We start from the raw sequence: 19366 nt of genomic DNA on the forward strand, positions 1-19366 counted from the left end.
TTCACACTAAGCTCTAGAGAATTTGCTAACATTCCACATTTCATGTGAAAATACCATTTAATATGAACATTTCGTTTTGGGGTTGATTTCCAGAATATCTTACCAAACCTTGACTTGCATTTAAAGAACAAGACGGGGTATGCAAACATTTCAGCTGATCAGTCACGAGTATGTTTGGAATGTCAGAATTTTATCTGAGCTTTCGGGAAAATGTATTTTTTCTCCATCAGTTCTGAGCTCTGGGTGAACCTGCAAGGTCTCTGAGTGCTGAGGAATGTGGTGGATGCTGCCAAAATGTATCTCAAAATATTTCAACTTGGGGAAACAGTTATCTTTATTAAATTAATAGTGTTAGTTGTATTCTCATGCCCTTTAAGGTCGGCAAAGTTAAAGATCATATATGAATGTTTGTGATTTCTATTTACTTCCCCATGATGGGAGGTTTTCTAGATGTTTCAACAAACAGAAACATGCTTCTTAAAAAGCAATCTAATGCCCTGCCTTTTTTGATGGCAGAAAGCGACAGCTACTGTTTTTTTAGTACACGTCAAACAGGCTGCAGCTAGAGCATAGACTTCAGGTGCAGCTAATTAATTCTCAGTAAACAGCATGTGGAATCTGTCCCTCAGCTCTAGCCTGTTACTTTCTCGTGTTTTAAAAGGACAGTTGCGGTATTCCTTCTATGGGTGGCATCCAAAAGCATAGGAATTATGTGATGATGGGAGGGTGGCTTCAGGCTGTGTTTCTAGCAGGAAAACCTTGGAGCAGCTAAACCGGGCATTAGGGTTTTATGTACTGTTTTAAACACCAAAAAGTGAGGGCTGACTTTCACAGAATCCTTTTGTAGCCTGTTGTTAAGTTGGGTTCCTGGGCAAGCACGACACTGACACCAGTGAGGGAACAGGAAACATTTTCCTGCGTTCCAGCTCCGGGTACAGGGTACGGGAATACATTTAGGCCACATCATTGTTGAGGTGAAACTTCCCTGGTTATTCATTGTGCCATATTTACATTATTATGCGTGTCAGAAAAAAAGAGTAATACTGTGATGTCATGTGATTCTATGTAGAGTGTTTAGATTCACTGTGTGTTCTAAGGTTAGTCAGTTGGAGCCTGCCTCTTGAAGGGGTACCTGCTGTCCTTGAATGATCTATCTAATAAAGGACTTTAATATATGTATCACTGCCTGGACCCAGTCTTAACAATCATGTAAGTTACATGGACAGACATCCACCAGCATCATTTCGCAGTCAACCCATCTTCTCAACTGACATTCACAGAACCATTCAGGACATAACATTCTCACACACATCATTCCATGTCAGTCACTCACAGTATTCCATGTAAAAAGGGAAGGGTGCAGGGAAAAACAAGACACAACACTTGTCCCAACCCTTTTAGAACGGAGCCATATACAAATTGGTCTTGGTTTTGCCACCTACAGTAGGAGTCCATTTTGGCTTGCAGTGGCTGCCACGTCCCTTCTGTACAGCTAGACAAACAGCCCCTGTGATGTAGGCAATCATTTATATACTGAGTAAGTATGCTTTCGACTTCTGCCAGCATAAAAAGCAGGTTGTTTGTGCCTGTTCACCACTGTGTATTAGAGTGCTGCATCAAGACATTTAAATGACAAATGTTTAAAAAAAATTGCACATTGGCCCAATAAAGATGCTAAAGATTATGCAACCCTATTTCCTGTGATGTAATGGGGGAAGCAAAGGGCATGTGATGTCATTTCCTCTCCCATTCATTTCAGTAAAAATGACAACACAGAATAAAACGTTTCAGTAGTTGGTTGTGGCTAATTAATTACAGTGAGGCGTTTCACTGCATGGTTTTCTGCAGCTAACCACATTGAGGCCGATTTATTTTAATTTTTTTGTTAGATTTATTTTCAAACCATGTTGCAACACAAGAGCGAGCCGAAATTGCGAACGGAAGTAGAAACATAAGCATTACAGAAGGCCTTCTAAACCAGAAGATATATTTTTTAAAACAGCTCATCACCTCAAGCACCTGCCGCAGACAGGCCTTTGTGCCACCTGCAGGTCACATGTTAGTACCCAACAGTGTCAACTCTGCCTTTCATTCACTGATGCCATGAGTCATAAAAAGCACCTTAAATGTGCCAAGAAACAGTGTACTGTGTGATGTCAGCCACATAAATCAGCAGTATTATCACCCGAGGGGCGCCTCCTAAAACCATGCTTCCCAACGCTTTGCAAATGTCCCGTCTTTTGAGCCCAGAAGACCCCCTTCTGCACTTTGAAAAATGATTGCGTTCTGCTTCCACACATGGAAATCATAAACACTAAAGGAGAATCGTAACTTGTGGCCACTAATTTCATCCTCTTCCTATTACAGGAGGTTCTTGCTCTTCAAAGCTAGGTGCACCTTCAGAAATGAATGTATTAAGATTGAATGCCCCGGTGCTTGTACAAAACTATGTCCATTTGAATATGTAGGGATTACCTCTTAGAGACACAGTCTTATGACAGCACACACACACTAATGTAGAGTTGGCACCTCATGTGTACTATGCTGTAAAGGTGTAGGGCTTATGTTTAGAGTTGGCACCCTACTACTCGACTCTTGCGTGTGAGCCCGGCTCATAATACATGGAGTACAGCCTTTCCTCCTTGTGTCCATTACCGGTGTGCACCATCACTGCAGACAAAGCCACCCTATTGCCCGTCTTGCGTCAGGGATTCTGAACTGCCTACGCTTGTTTGATGCAGACTGGTGGGCAGTGGACAATGCTCCTGCTGACATGGAGGGCTTCATCCCCCTGTGCTCTTCTCTGGCACCTTCCCTCAGTACACAATCTATGCCCGTAGTTCACCATAACTGCCTCAAGTTGATTCAGTCCAGTGAGCATCCTACAAGAAATTACATTCACGATAAGGTGACAATAGTGATAGTACATGAAAAAGTTTTCCGGGATGACACCCACTCCCTTAGCTTGTGAAAGGTGAAGCCATAGATTCTTGTAAAGGCCACTTCACCAGCATACTTATTAATCGATGCTTGAAACCATAATAAATATCCATTGGACCAGGTAAATCAGGTGCCAGCCTCTAGGTTGGTATCCGTCTGGTAGATCTAGCACTGTGCCTCTGCAGCAAATCTGGTCTTCTACCTCCTCAAGAGTTTTTAGTGGGTTTGAGCTTTTTCTAGATCTTCGGGGATAGACTCCAGGTTCACCCCTGAACATCAATGCTCGGTCCTGGGTAGTTAACCATGCACGTCAAAAGGAAGAACCTTGTTCTCCGGCGGCAACAGGCTCTCAGAATTTGCGGATTGCTTGGCGCTCTGTTTCGATTGTTGTAATTCGTACTTCTGGATTTTTTTAGCTCTGTTGTAGAGATAGTACACCACTCCAGCTGCGACAGAAACAACAGCTCCAGATATTCCCAAAGCCAGCCCCAGGATTAAAGGTAATGTATCTGCAATGAAAGGGAAATATAAATGGAAATAAATAGAAAAATAGTCAAAATCAAAGGGGGATTTGCCAACCTTCACAAAACAGATATTCCTTTATTTTATTTTGCATTCATTACTATAGTGTGTTACAGTTGTATTCAACTTTAAACATAGGTCCATAATACACATAATTGTATATATACAATTGAAAACATCATCTCATTCCAAGCAGACTAAAATAACCAGAAGCACATCAGCAATTCTCAGTGACATTTGTCGCCCTTTCATGCATCATTTCCAGAGAGATTTGTCTTATCGTTCCCACATTGCGCACAAAAATTTGCAAGTGAATTATGTTTAATGTGTCCAGCTTCTCACAATGAAATACACGATCTTTCAAAGTTTCATATGCTTCCTGTTTGCAAAGGCAGTCTCCTCTCAATTTAATATCCATATTTTCTCACGGGCATTTATTCCATAGACCCAAAACATTTATTACAGCTTTCTGATCTTTTTATCCTGAAATTACATTACGTATAATTGTGGTAAGTGTCCAAAACAAGTTTTTGACATACTCATGTCCACCTTTTATTCTACAAACTGTATTTAGCCAGTCCCCAGCTTTGAGATGCGGTTTTAGTTGCAAAATTAATGTTTTCAAGTCAAATAACCAGCGAACACTCCATTGTATGCATTTGAAATAATCCTTGCTTTATTTAAAAAAGATCATGCATCTTTTTATAATCTCTCTTGATATATTTATTGACTGTACCTAAAATGGAGGAGGTCATCTGCTTTATGCATCTTAAGATACAACATACCAGATTCTGTTGGGAAGGAGCCTAGTGCTTTTCTTTCTTCCCAAGTGCTTTAGAATTAGACAAGGCTTCTGTTAACTGTTTTCTAAGCACTATGAGAGTCCAGGGGGGAGGAGGGTCACTAAATAAAGATAGTTAGGATTGAAATATAATGGTGCAAATAACTATTTTGATGGCTATATTTGTAAAACTGTTAAATTGTACTTAGCTTTGCTCAAAGCACACAGTGAATTCAGCCTGTACTAAAAATAGAGTACAGGCAGGCTGGCAGCGAGCACAAGGTAACTCGGCAGCTGTAAGAATTGGATTGTACAGAGTTAATGCACGACATACAGAATTATGAAATCAGGTTTAAAAGAGATTGTAGGACCACATAAAAATATGAGTAAGATGTGTGGAGTATGAATGAAAATGAGTTATAAAAATGTTTAGTTTTATTGGGGGCTAGGCCTCAACGTTTGTAAAAATGTGCAGGGCTGCAGTGTGTGTCTATGTAAGGAATTCATATGTTAAGTAGCATGGCTGCCAGGAATTGCGGATGATGAAGAAAGGAAGACTTTGCAGAATCCCTTTTATGGTAAGAAGACCAGTTTTGGATGAGCTCTGCCGGTATCCAGTAACCAAGTCATGAGTATTTAAGCTCCAGGCCCAGAACCAGTCTTCAGGACCTGGGAGCCAGCCATGGACGACAGAATGCTGATCGGAAATGGCAGATTCCTCTACCATTCCCCCAATCCTCATGATCTGTAATGATTAAAATGTGTCATCTCTTGCAAGATAGACTCATGACCTTAATTCCCCAGAGGGGTGTATTTACTCTGGTTTGAACGTGATCAGGGGGTACCCCAAAATATTTAAGGGGTGCTCCTGTAAGTTGGGGTTCACTGGTGATGACCCGACGTGTTACTTAAGTTTATTGCCCCTGTACTTTGCGAAGCCCCAGGCAGGTCAGCCACGCCCATCTGTAGTGATCAGGCTCCTAAATCAAAAAACCCACGTATCCGGAGCAACTTTAGTAGAAGCCATTTTAAAATAAATCCTTTCTGCTCACTGGAGCAGGGCATGGCTCCAGAATTACAGGCAAGCATGGGACTTCGTAACTGAGGGAAACTCAAGTGAAGCACGCCCAGGTGACCATACTCTTGCAAGTGATAACAAAATGGGAACAGGTATGTATGATATGGTGATGTGAACTAAATATTTGGTCATGTGGATGCTACTATGATGAAGTGGAGGATGTTGTAAGAGGTCAATGGAATACGACTTGGTGATGTATTATGGCATAGGACTTTTTGGTGATTTAGTATTGGTGATATAGTATGAAATAGGACTTTTGGTGATAAGGAATAAGATTGGATTGGATACATTTGATTGGATTTCAGGATGAGAGGTGGGTTATGCATTGAAATTGTCACGTATTTCTGTTTTTCTACTTTTTATTATGGAAAGGGAACCTCAGCATACAAAAGACTGAGATGAAAGGTAACCTCAGCATATATAAAAGACTGAGATGAAAGGGGTCCCCAGCTTATAAGGACTGGGAGGTATGGGATCCTCAGCTATAACAGGTTGAGAAGGTAGTACCACACATTCTTCTTATGACGATAAAAGCAGTAAGTGGTATTATGTAGTGGCTCGGTATAAAGAATGGGCCTGGATGGTAGTCAATTATTTATGTTTTTATTTTCTCTTGCTGTCTTTTGTGGTAAAAAAGGAAGGAAGGTGGATGAGTCACTGGGGGTCATTACGAGTTTGGAGGTAACCATGACGCTATTAGCGCCATGGCTGACTCCACACCCATACCGACTCCGCCCTGGTGAATGGAGCTATTACAGCCCCATTCCAAGGTTGGCGGGGGCAGTAATTCCCCATTCACCAGGGCCCTTTCCCATTTGAGCCCCCACAGGGCTCAATGGGAATGGGGAAGGCGCTAATAACGGTAAAGCAAATTGCGGTACCGTTATTAGCTCCAAAGTCCCTTTGTGGGTCCCGTCCTTAACGCCTGGTAAAACCAGGCGTTATGGGAGGACCCGCAAAGGGACCTCGGAATAGGGCGGTAATGGATTACGGTACCGATGCCCTTACCGGTACCGGTAATCCCTTATCGCCCGGTTCGTAATGAGGCCCACTGTGTGTGTGTGAAATCAAAGTGACAAAAAGTAAGGGGGTGGGGGAAAACAGGGGTTGATCTGTATCTTTGTATAAAAAGCTGAAGCATGTATCGCAATAAGGTTTAAATGAAGCATTATGGACACGCGCAACATTATGGAGGAAGAAGCGCAAATAAAATAAATGCATAGGGTTAGCCACTGTATTGTGACAGAATAAATAAACAATTGATAGTAGAAACAAAGGAAGGGAGGACGTCCTGCTCCTGGCCAGAGCAGAGCTCCCATAACAGAAACATGCTAGAAAAAATGTCCATCTTTGTAGTAGCAAAATACAAAGGGAACACGTCCAAAAAAACAGATGAGATTCTAGATCTCTGGCAATTAGTTGAGGATATGGAAGATCAGGAAGGTGAAAAAGAGATCCCATGTAAGGGGATATACCATGTAACACTTAAACCTGCAGTTGGGTATAAAAACCAAGTTTACAAGCCTCCAGTGGTAGAGAGAGTGTCAACAGGATTATCAGGATTAGCAACTAGGGTGGGACTCAAGAGGTTTTGCACCTCCCTATAACCCATCCACAAGCTCTAATATGCCCGTAGCATTGGTATACCCAGAGGGTCCACAAGTAGACATAGACAGCGAGTTAGGAGGATTACAGGAAAGGTTGGTCAGGTTACAAGAGCCTGAAGAAGTGTCATAAGAAATCAGGGTACCGGTACAGAAAATAGGGGATTGAAAGTCAGGAGATTTTTCGTTTAGATTCAACCCTGGGGCAACAAGAAATGTTTGTGTTGAAAAAGATGATGTGCAGAGGGTATGGACGGCCTGGGACAAGAAGTAGAACAAGCAAGGGAAAATGGAGGGGAATATCAAGGTGGTAGAGATAATGAAGAGGCAGGGCAAGAAGATCATCAAGGAGACGAGGTGGCAAGAAACACGACCCTGCCACAAGAGGCAGTGGGCAGGGACAGAACAAGAAATAGACCAGATTTAATCATGGTAGTTCAAGATCAGAAGAATATTAAAGGGGTAGTAATCAAAATAGATATGTAGATCACTCTAATACATAAACAAGTAGGGATAACGCAGTATGTGCCATGGCTTCAAAAGGAAACAAATAATTTGATTAAAGCTCTCACCCAGCTTATAGACAGAGCTAGTAAATGGATCTATTAATTTGAAAAACAAACAGGGGTAGCCTTAGCAGTAGGAGACTAAGGGTTTACTGGCCACCATAGCTGGGGACCAGGCTGGGGACATATGGGCAAGGGATGGGGTAAGTCTTGCTGATAATGGACATGATGGAGCAGCCTTTTATGAGGTAAGGGCAAGGGTTGCCCTACGGCAGGATGTACCCAGATACCCTACTTACATACTTTAATGCAGTGCACAATGGGTGATAATGAGGACCCAGTTAGGTTTATTCTTAAGTTACAGGAAATGTGCAGAGTTGAGACAGTACAATTGTTCTATTTTATTATAAAGATGGTACTACCAAAAGAGGTCCAGAAGGCACTAGATAAAATTGTGGGTATTGAAGCCAAAGGGTGAGCAGAGATACAAAGTATAATAGTCCACAATTGCAAGAGAATCAAGGAGCGGGACAGGGAGACAGGCCAGAAGCGGCAAACGGACGAGGCAAAACTAGTGGAAAAGAAACTAAATAGGGTTGTCGTTCAAGCACCAGTGAAGGCAACGGCTCAGGGGGAAAGGACAGGAGATACTCAACAAATTGGGAATGCCACAACTGCGGCACTATGGGGTGAAGGAGGACAGGGACAATGGAGTGGCGGGGGGACAGTACCCCAACCCACAGTGGCAGGGTGAAGGAGCACCAAGGGGGAAAGGAGGATTTTGAGGAGCAAGAGCAGGAGACTTTGAGAGGATAGGGCCTCTGTGTTACACTCACCTGGTATCCACAGGGACGCCACCGAGCCAGTTGGTTGTTGGTGCCCTTCCCAATGATTCCCTGGTGTGGTTTTGGTGTCGATGGGATTCCGCCTGGAAATGAAGACTATATTAGGACTTGGCGACCAAGGTAAGTTTTCCCCCACCTCCCTTGTGTGTACAGCCCCTCCAGGTTCTCTTCTCACCTGGTTGTCGGAATTGGTGGGCTCTCCGTCCTGCTCTCTGGGCAGGGGCGCGTTGTCTTTTGTGGGCGCGGGCGGTCCAGTTACTTCACTGACTGCTACCCTTGTATTGTCATTCAGGTAGGTCTTATTGCGATTGATGGCGTCGTAATTCTTGCATGCCTATTCTCTGTTCTAAAAGTCTCTTTTTTTATCTCCCTAGAAGCGCAGAGTGTCCGCTTGGAGAACTGGATATGATGGTTCTCACCGCGAGGTGATGGCATGCTATAGCGCTATGATGCGGTAAGGAGGCGCTTTGCGTAGCACAGCGATATCTTGTCCTCACTGACCTGTGCTTTTCTCTTTTCGTAGGTCGCGGTGAGTTCCCAGCGCCGATGGAGTTTCAGAGCTATGTCGGCCAAAAAGCAACCAACCAGGTAAGTCTTTAAGCGCGTTGTGGTTGTAATGTCTCGAGTACCTCCTTTAATGATGTCTTTCTCCTTTTCTCAGGTCCTTCGATCCGGGCGGTGAACTCCACCAACAGAGCTGCCCAGGAGCTGCAAGCAGTGAAGGATGATGAATGCAGGTAAGATTCTGCTGCTAACGATGTTCTTGGTTTTTCTGCAGGTCCGGAATCCACCAGGCTCGTGAGAAAGCTGATCACGGCAAGCGTCACGTTACTAGAAGCAAAGTAACGCGAAGCGTGTTGTCTTGTTCGGGTGTGGTTTAAATAGCCACTGTAAAGTAGTCCAGGTAAAGTAGTCCCTAGGCCACCACACCCAGAACACTAGACCGCATAGCTTGGTTCTAAGAACCAAGCTATGTGGATGCCTCCATGTTGGCTGAAAGCTTAAATAAAGTAGTTCCTCAAGCAGATGTCTTTCCATACTTATGAGCCTGGCGCCAGAGGTGCCAGGACTGGCCCCAAGAGGGCCTAGGAAGTGGATGCCAGGCCTTATTAGTGATCCGAGCCCTGATTCCACCTGGCCAATGGGCTTGCCAGTGGGGATCAGGGCTGAGGGTCGTGACAGCACTCCCCCCCAATGTGTGTCTCCTGCCTGGTCCAGGTTTAGTTGGGAAGTTCTGATGAAATTTCTTGATCAGACGTGGTGCATGGATGTTCTCACTGGGTTCCCAGGATCTATCTTGAGGCCCAAACCCCTTCCAGTCGACGAGATACTACAACTTGGCTCTAGAGTACTTAAGAGTCCAGGATGCCCTTGACTTCTAATTCTGGTTCTCCATCTATTAGTATAGGTTGAGGTGGTGTCTGGATTCGTGTACCGGGTTGCATTGGTTTTAAGAGGGACACATGGAATACCGGATGGATTTGTAGATTAGGTGGTAAATCCAATTTGACTGGGTTGATAATTGCCTTGATGGTATAGGGTCTCAAATATCGAGGATGGAAGCTCCGGGTCCCTTTGATGGGTACGTATTTGGCGGCTAACCAAACCTGGTCTCCTACTTGATAGTCTGGGGGCCTTTTTCCGATGCTGGTCGGCAAAGTGCTTTTGTTTTTCTTTAGCATGAATAAGATGTTCCTTCGCCTTTCTGAACGCCTGAGTGATGGTTGTATGAAGAGTCTTTACTGCAGGCATTTCCAAGCTGGCAGGAAGGTCAAGTTCTGATGTACCTGGATGTCTGCCATACAAGGTGTAAAAAGGTGTTGGGCCCGTGCTAGAATGTACAGAGTTGTTATATGCGTACTCGGCTATCCACAGTAAGTCCTTCCAATCTCTCAATTCATGGTGCACCATGCACCGTAAATACTGCTCGAGGGTCTGGTTGGTCCTCTCGATTTGGCCGTCTGTCTGGGGGTGGTGACTGGTGGCTAGCCGGACGTCAATCTGTGCCATTGCGCAACATTTTCTCCAAAAATTGGATGGAATACATCTAAGGTGAGGAATACGTTGGAGGAACATCCAATCGAAAAAACATTACCAGTTGGTAAGTAACTTGTTCTTCGAGTGGATTGTGTCCTCCAACATATTCCTCATCTTAGATAGACTCCCAAAGCAGTATTTTGCATACTTTCTCTGGAGGAGGGGTCCGATTTTTTCCCCCCAATGCCTTTAGATGGAGGAATAAAGCACCGCTTTTCCAAAAGTTAACTCCCTAGACTGGGAAGCATCCAGGCTATAGAATTCTGAGAAGGTGTGTAGTGAAGACCAAGTTGCTGCTTCGCAAATGGACCTTATTGGAACACCTCTTTGAAAGGCCGTGGAAGAGGCGATGCCTCTGGTGGTATGAGCCCTACCCTTCTGGTGGGTCTTTTTGTGCTAGTCTGCAGCATTCTGAAATGCAAAGTACGATCCAGCATGAAATTGTCTGTTTTGTTACCGATTGACCCAGTTTCCTTCCTGTGTAGCCTATAAACAACTGGTTGTCCACTCTAAGTCTGGAAAGTCTAGAGATGTAAAAGCTTAAAGCTCTTTTTGGATCCAGTCAGTGTAATCTTTCCTCCTCCTTAGAAGGATGGGGTGGAGGATAGAATGTGGATACAACTATTTTCTGACTTAAATGAAAATCAGATATTGCTTTTGGTAAAAATGATGGTTTAACCCTCAATACAACTCTGTCCTTATGGAACACACTATAGGGTGGCCCAGAAGACAGTGCCTGCAATTTGCTCACTCTTCTTACTGATGTTAGAGCAACTAAGAAGGCCGTTTTCCACGTTAGTAATCTTAATGGACACGTGTGCATAGGCTCAAAAGGAGCACACATTAAGAATTTTAGGAATAAATTGAGATTCCAAATCGGTACTTGAAATGGGTGAGGAAGAAACACATTAGTGAGACCTTTTAAGAATTGTGTTATCAAAGGAATTTTGAAGTAGGAGCATTCTTCCAATGAGAGCTTGAAAATGGAAAGCGCCGCAAGGTAACCTTTTATTGTTCCGATATTTAGATCTCTATGTGCTAGGGTCAGAAGGAAAGATAGTACTTCCGGAATAGAACATAGAAAAGGATCGACATTCTTTTATCTGCACCAGTTGCAAACCGTTTTCCACCGCCAACGGTATAGAGACTTTGTTGCTGGCCTTCTTGCCGAAAGCAACACCTCCATAACATCATCTGGAAGGTTCCAATCCCTGTATCTCAGCCTTTCAGATACCAAGCATGAAGGTTGAGTGTTTTGACCTTCCATTTGAGAGAGAAGGTTCTCTCTCTGAGGAAGACGTACTGAAGGACAGATGGACATATCTAGAAGGTCCGGGTACCATGTTCTCCTGGCCCAATCCGGGGCATTTAGGATCATGCGGTTCCCGAAGCGTCTCAGCCTCCGGATGACCTGAGGAATGACGGGAATCGGATGAAACGCGTACAATAGTGGGAAATTCCACTCCACCACAAACGCGTCCCCCAGGGCTCCTGTCGGGAGAAATTCCCTTGAGCAATACCTTTCGTATTTTCAGTTGGTACTGGTTGCGAACAGGTCTACCTGAGGGGTTCCCCAAAGGGCGAAGATCTCTTGAATGACTTCCTGAGCCAGTTCCCATTCGGGGGACACCGTGCTCTGTCTGTTCACAGCATCTGCCGTCATATTCTCTTCCCCGGCCTGATGAATTGCTGTTAAAGAGATTCCCTCCTGAATCGCCCAATACCTCTCTGCACAGAGGTAGTGACCCCACGCCCCCTCTTTTGTTTAGGTAATGCATGGCCACTGTGTTGTCCGTCATTATCAGGACATTCTTTCCCCTGAAAGATGGCAGGAAGGCCTTCAGCCCTAGTCTGATTGCCCTCAGCTCTAAAAGGTTGATGTGCAGTTTGGACTCCAATGGAGACCAACAACCGTTGATTGTCAAATCGTTGGCAGGAGCTCCCCACCCCAGGAGTGAGGCGTCCGTCACTACTGTGATCTCCGGGCATGGTTGCCAAAAAGGTTCTCCTTTTAGGATGTTCTCTGTACAGGTCCACCATAGAAGATCTTGTCTGACCTTGTTCGGAATCTGAAGAAGATCCATCATTTGACACGACAACTGGGACCACTGAGTCTTTAGAGCCCATTGAAGGGATCTCGTCCTCAAGCGTGCCTCTGGCACCAGGAAGATGCAGGATGCCATGAGGCCGAGCAACCTTAAGAAGTCGTAGGCCTGGAGATTTTGGGCATTTTGGAATTTGGAAACCATCTGAAGAATGTCTTGAGCCCTCGCCTTGGGAGGCAAGCTCTTTCCCAAGGATGTGTCTATAACAGCTCCTATATACTGAAGCTGTTGGGAAGGTGTCATCTGTGACTTCTTGAAATTGAGGGAGAAGCCCAATCTGTGGAGGAAGTGGCAGGTGACTTTCAGATGATCCAGTGCTTGCTCGGCAGAACGCGCTCTGATCAACCAATCGTCCAGGTAGGTGTAGACATGAATCTCCCCTCTCCTTAGGTGCGCTGCCACCACTACCATTAACTTGGTGAAGACCCTTGGGGCAGAGGTCAACCCGAATGGCAGGACTCGAAACTGATAGTGTGACTCGCCAACTACGAACCTCAGGTATTTTCTGTGTTTGAGATGAATTGGCACATGAAAATAAGCTTCCCGGAGGTCCACTGACACTAACTAGTCCTGCAGTTGAAGAGCTTGAAGGATCTGAGAACGGGTAGCCATCTTTTACTTATCCTTCCTGAGGAACTTGTTCAAGTTTCTTAAATCCAAGATGGATCTCAGTCCTCTGTCCTTTTTGGGGATCAAAAAATACGGGGAGTACCATCCCTTGTTCCTCTCCGCTGCAGGTACCGGTTCTATAGCACCTTTCTCCAGCAGGGTTAAAACTTCCTGCTGTAGGAGCGGGTTTGAAGACTTCAACGGGTGTCTCCCTGGTGGATTGCTTTGAGGTTGCTTTAGAAAGGGTAGCCTTGGGCTATTATTTCTAGAGCCCAAACATCTGAAGTAATGGCTCGCCATTCTTGCAGATGCTGTGACAGCCTGCCTCCTGCAGGTGTTTTGTGATGCAAGTCCTCAAAGTGGTTTTGTGGCGGATTTTGCACCCGCTGATGGCAGAGAGGCTGCAGCTGGAGCTGGCTTAGCCCGTTTTCCTTGTCCACCGCGAGTGGCCTTTTTCTGGCCCCTTTCACTGGCCATTCCTCTTGCCTTTCCATATGAGGTGTAATAACGATAGGATCGTCCCCTCCATGACTGCCCTTGCGCACGAAAAGGCTGAGGTTGCCTAATAGCAGCTCCTAAAGATTTGGCAGCTGCCTTTGAGGTCTGCAACCTCTCAAGGCTCTCGTCAGCCTTGTTGCCAAAAAGGTGAGACCCGTCAAAAGGCATGTTCAGAAGGAGGTTCTGTACGTCCGGTGCAAAACCCGACTTCCGTAACCACGCAAATCGGCGCATTACCGTGCTAGTGCCCATGGACCTGCTTACACTATCCGCAGTGTCCAATCCAGATTGAAGGGATTCCTGCATGGCTTCCTTTCCATCTCTAACGATGGCTAGGAAACCTTCCCTTTCTTCCCCTTCTGGTATGTGCTCCGCCGCCATTGCGATGCACTCCCACAGAGTGTACGAAAACTTTGCCAAGGCACATGTGGAGTTGGCAGATTTTAATGCCATGCTCCTGGCTGTAAATACCTTCCGTGCCCAACCATCCACACGCTTATCGTCCCTGTCTGGAGGGATAGACGGGTACGCGAGTTTGTTGGAAGCTGTGGCTGCCTGTATGACCAGACTCTCGGGAGTTGGATGCTTGACAGATAGCCGGGGTCGCTACTGGCTGGGCGGTATTTTGATGCGAGGGACTTATTTACCGGAGGAATACAATCCGGAGTTTCCCAATTCTTGGCCACCCTGTTTTGCAAGGCTACATGAAAAGGTAGTACTGGGTCTTCTGTGGGACCATGGTCCAATATGTCTGTTAAATCATCTTGGACGAATTGGGCTGGTGGTTTAGCCCATCCCAAGTAGTCTACCACCTTGGTCATTAACTGACGGAATGATGGACTGGCATGCTCTCTTGGATCTGGTCTACCAAAGTCATTCTCAAGAGATGTGTCAATGCCACTTGCATTGTGTAAAGACTCCACCAAATCCCTCATTCTGCTTTCCTCTGAGATCAAGCATTCTGGGACATTTGGGGTGCCATATTCCAACCCAAAAGGTACATTTTCCTCAACAGATCTCTCCTGTTCCTCAAAAATTGAAGTCAGGGATTTGAAAAACTCCTTCCTAGGGAGAGGCTTGAAAACCTTCTCTGGGAGAGGAGGAGGAAGAGGTGTAGTACCAGGCTCTGAGGAAATTACATGTTTTGTAACCTTCTCCTTCTCTTTTTCTGGATTCCCTGGCTTTGCTGGAGCCTGTGGCACCGCAGGTTTCGGCGTCGCTGTCGATAAAGGCGTCAACGACATAGTGGTCGTCGACAGGGTCTGCTTCGAGGGCGTCAAGGCGGTCTTCGACGATTTTCCCTTCGAGGTGTTATAGGTCTCGGACGGCGTTGTTGACCTCGAACGGTCGACTCAACTCGAGTGTTTTTCGCTACGCGTCCTGGAAGGTTCCCTATCCTTCCTTTTTCGATCACCCGGGCTCGAGGGCGCGCGAGTGTCAGAGTGATGATGCTCCCGGCCGGCTTCCGAAGAAGGCGCGGACCGAGGCTTCGCCTTCTCAAAGACCTCCATCATTTTGACCCTGAATGCTTCCCACTCTTCGGAAGACGAATGTTTCGTGGGGCATTTCATCCTTTTCGGAGACTCTTCTGACGATGAGGTGGAGCGAGACCTGTGGCGTCGTTTCTTCGACTTTTTTGACGAAGACGACGAGCGATGAGAATCGCTTCGAGACCTAGATCGATGCCTTTTGCGTCGAGGAGATTTCTCCTCATGGGGTCTCGACTCGACGCTATAGGCTTTTCGATCGGTTTTTCGACCTACCTGTAGCTTTCCTCTCCTTTCTCGCAAGGCCTTCCCCGTCATAGCACGACACTTCGAACAGGCCTCCATGTCGTGGCCTTCTCCGAGGCACCACAAACACTCATGGTGTGGGTCCATGATCGACATTTTTGAGCGGCACGACTTGCACTTTTTGAATCCCGATCTCGGGGTTGTGGTCGATGACGAGGACATATTTCTTCTTTGTATATTATATCTTCACAGAACTCGAGGCGCGCTGAATGTCCAAAGCAACGTATACTGCGGAAAAACCGAACTGAGGCCAACTGGCGCCGCGCGTGCTACTTATACACCCGATGACGTCACCCTCGACGGAGGCCTTCCAGGGACCATCGACTCGACGACATCGACGCATGGCGCCATCTGCCAAAAAAATTTCCGAAGAGCAGCAAAGCTGGATGGAGTACATCCGAAGAGCAGCAAAGCTGGATGGAATACATCTAAGATGAGGAATACGTTGGAGGACACAATCCACTCGAAAGTTCTTTTTACCTTGGCTAAAGTTTTAGCGATTCCAGGGTGTCCTTCGATCAGAGTCATGATAACCTGAAATGATATGCTGTTGTAACTCCTTCTCGGTTACATATAGCCGGTCCCTAAAATAAGGTAACTGATCCTTGATGCAATATTGTTCTCCTTGAGTTTGCCATGCGAGGAAAGCATCTGGGTTCATTGACTGTCGAATTTTGTTTCTTAACTCGGCTTGTGATAACGCTGTTGTGATACCCAAGAGTTTGTCTTCAGGTATGATGGGTCCCGGGTCTAGAGTTGTATACACCGTTTCATCGATGACCATTCGAGATAAGGCGTCAGCTTTCCCATTCTTGACCCCTGGTCGAAAGGTGATCATGTAGTCATATTCGGCGAAGAAGAGGGCCCACCGTAACTGGCGTGAAGACTGGGCTTTGGCTGTTTTGAGATATTGCAGGTTCCGGTGGTCTGTGTTCATTGTAATGGTGTGTATAGCTCCCACAAGATAGTGTCGTCACGCCTTGAAAGTGGACTTGATGGCTAGGAGTTCTTTGTCTGTGATAGCGTAATTAATTTCCGGGGGTGAGAATTTTTTTGACCACAAGGCCACAGGATGCAGCTGGACAGCTTCTGGGTCCCTCTGTGAAAGACCGCTCCCATTGCCATACTGGAAGCATCAGTTTCTACGACATAAGGGAGGTCTGGACGCGGGTGCCGCAGGATTGGAGCGGAGGTGAACCTTTGTTTCAGTTCCTGAAAGGCTCTTTCTGCTTCCTCAGTCCAAGCTTTTTCGTAGCAGTACTGTGATCGGGTGCACAACCTGAGAGAAGTCTGGGATAAACCGGCAGTAAAAAATTGCAAAGCTTAGCATGCTCTGTATCCCCTTCAGAGATGTTGGTGATCACCATTTTAGAATAGCGTCAACCTTATGTATGTCCATTCTGATGCCTTTTGGCGAAAGGATGAAACCAAGGAATTCTACTTCGGTGACGTGAAAAAAACATTTCTCCAGCTTTGCATACAAACGATGTTGGCAGAGCTTGGTGAGGAGTGAACGAACATGCCTGATATGATCTTGTTTTGAGGCTGAGTAGACCAAGATGTCATCAATGTACACTAAGGTGCAAACGTCAATCAGTTCTCTCAAGACATCATTCATGAAATATTGAAACGCTGCGGGAGCGTTACATAAGCCAAAAGGCATGACTTGATATTCAAACAAGCCATATTTGGTACAGAAAGCGGTTTTCCACTCATCTCCGCTTCTGACCCGGACCAGGTGGTATGCTCCCTGAAGGTCTAATTTGATATAGATCTGGGCATCTTTGACTTGGTCTAGCATTTCTGGGATAAGAGGCAAGGGGTAGCGGTTCTTCACGGTTATCTGGTTTATTGCGCCGTAATCAATACAGGTCCTCAAGTCCCCTTCCTTTTTCGGTACGAAGAACAAAGGACTGGCTGCTGGGGACTTAGATGGGCGGATAAATCCGTTTGCAAGGTACTGGTCCAAATAGGACTTCAGGTGAAGGTTTTCTGGTTTCGGTAAGAGCGTAGATCCTGCCGCAAGGGATTTATGCCCCAGGAATAAAGTCAATTTGACAATCATAAGGCCTATGCGGCGGGAATGTGTTAGCCTGGTCTTTTTGGAATGCGTCCTGAAAGTCACGATATTCATCTGGCAAAGTATTAGTTACTCCCAGAGTAGGGGCTCTAGTATTGAAGTCTTGGAGACACAGGAGTCGGGTTCCGGTTCAGGAGAGTAGCAAGTCAGGGAGCAGTTGCTCGAAAAGGTTAATTTCTGTGCCCGCCAGTCTATCAAAGGGTTTTGAGCAACCAACCATGGCATTCCTAGTATCAACCGGAACTGAGGTGCCTTTATAAGATCGAACTAAATGCACTCCCGATGTCCATCCTGGCACAGCAAGGTTACTACTGCTGTGCACTGGGTTACTGGTCCAGAGGCGATTTCTGGCCCATTCAAGGTAGTCACCTTGTCCCTGGTAGACTTAGAACACAAAGGGAGCTCCATCTCTGCTGCCAACTCTTGATCTATATAGTTCCCAACTGCTCCGCTATTGATGTACGCTTCTATGGCACGTATCTTTGATGATAATTGGTGATTTATTAAGATCACGGGTATTGCAAAGTGTGAGGTCAGTGGCTCTTTCTCATCACTTGACAAACTGACCTCTACGGTTGCCGAGCTTGGTAGTTTTCCGATTCCTTAACTTCATCCTTTTCTGTGGCCCCGACTGTCCTCTTTGGGGGTTTTATTGGGCAGTCTTTCAGAAAATGTCCTGGTTTTCCAGAATACAAACAAATTTGCTGTTGTCTTCTTTAATCCCGCTCTTGTTTTGTTAATTAATGGAGGTCGTATCCCTCCGATCTGCATGGGTTCTACGGCGTTGTCTGGCCCCGTCGCGCATTGTCTTTAGGCCGAACATAAACTACTCCAGAGTCTGCTTTGGACCGGTCTGCTTTTCGTCCTGCAACCGATGGTCTAGCTGCACGACTAGATTTATGAATTCGGTACAGTCTCTGGGGGGATCAACTACCTGGGCCAAGACGTCCTTTAATAAGCTTGTAAGCCTCGATGGAATAACGTGGTTCTTTAGTTTTCTGGCCACCTGGCTTCAGCAACCAGTCTAGTTTTCTGGCCACCTGGCTTCAGCAACCAGTCTATTGAAAGTCGCAATGTATGTTAACAAGTCTTGGTTCCCCTGCCGGAGGGATACAAGTTTGTTATCCACTGGTTGTTCCTGGGTATGGCAAGCAAACAGTTTTTCCATTTCTCTCTGGAACCCCCCATAGTCCTGTAACAACGGATCATTATGGGTCACCAACGGCACCGACCAATCCGCTGCACTTCCACTCAAGTATGATAGGATGAAAGCTACCCGAGCCTGGTCATTTGGAAATACCCCAGGGCGACAAAGGAAGTGAAGGCAACACTGATTTATGAATGCTGCATACTTCTGTGGGTCGCCCGAAAACCTTTGTGGTGCCAGGACTGGCCCCAAGAGGGCCTGAGAAGTGGATGCCAGGCCTTATTAGTAATCCGAGCCCTGATTCAACCTGGCCAATGGGCTTGCCAGTGGGGATCAGGGCTGAGGGTCGTGACACTCTGGGAGGAGGATTTGGGACATCACAGTGCTGGTATTGAAGGAAATGAGGGCATTTAGCAAGGGAATGCAGGAACAGGCCTGGGTTGAGATTTTATAATGGCCATCACCTCCAGGGCAGGGATTCCAAGGGCCTCAAGGAAGGAGCCAACAGCAATTTGGCAAGGGGGAGAAGGGGTCAAAATCAGTTCCCTTATGGGGCTGACAGGTAAAGGCAACGTGGGCAACACCTACACCAGGGTGAGGAAACACAGTTTAACAGGATGGCAGGGGAACAGGCCCCCCATTCCAAGGAGTTGCATTGGCGAGGGCGGCCCTTTATCATTCCCCAGGACAAATACATATTCTGATTAGGACAGCCCACAGAAAGCACTTGCATGTCCAATTCTATTGATAACCGCACACCATGAAGAGGAGCCCTTGGTGGAGGAGGAAATGGGAAACAGGCAATTTATATTTATGTTAGA

General features: G+C 46.0%; 1 protein-coding gene across 1 annotated transcript in view; it reads right to left on the reverse strand.

Annotated features, from left to right (window-relative positions):
- Positions 1 to 1867: 1867 nt before the first annotated feature.
- The window catches only part of LOC138447769 (intercellular adhesion molecule 1-like), a 447430-nt gene continuing 429931 nt past the window's right edge, over positions 1868 to 19366 (reverse strand). The window contains exon 8 of the mRNA XM_069604102.1: positions 1868 to 3449. Within this exon, the coding sequence (XP_069460203.1) occupies positions 3238 to 3449 (212 nt within the window). The 3' untranslated portion in view covers positions 1868 to 3237. The remainder of the gene's footprint in view (positions 3450 to 19366) is intronic.

The sequence above is a fragment of the Ambystoma mexicanum genome, chromosome 3q, assembly GCF_040938575.1.
Source record: "Ambystoma mexicanum isolate Mex_15411 chromosome 3q, UKY_AmexF1_1, whole genome shotgun sequence".
Classification (NCBI taxonomy): Eukaryota; Metazoa; Chordata; class Amphibia; order Caudata; family Ambystomatidae; genus Ambystoma; species Ambystoma mexicanum.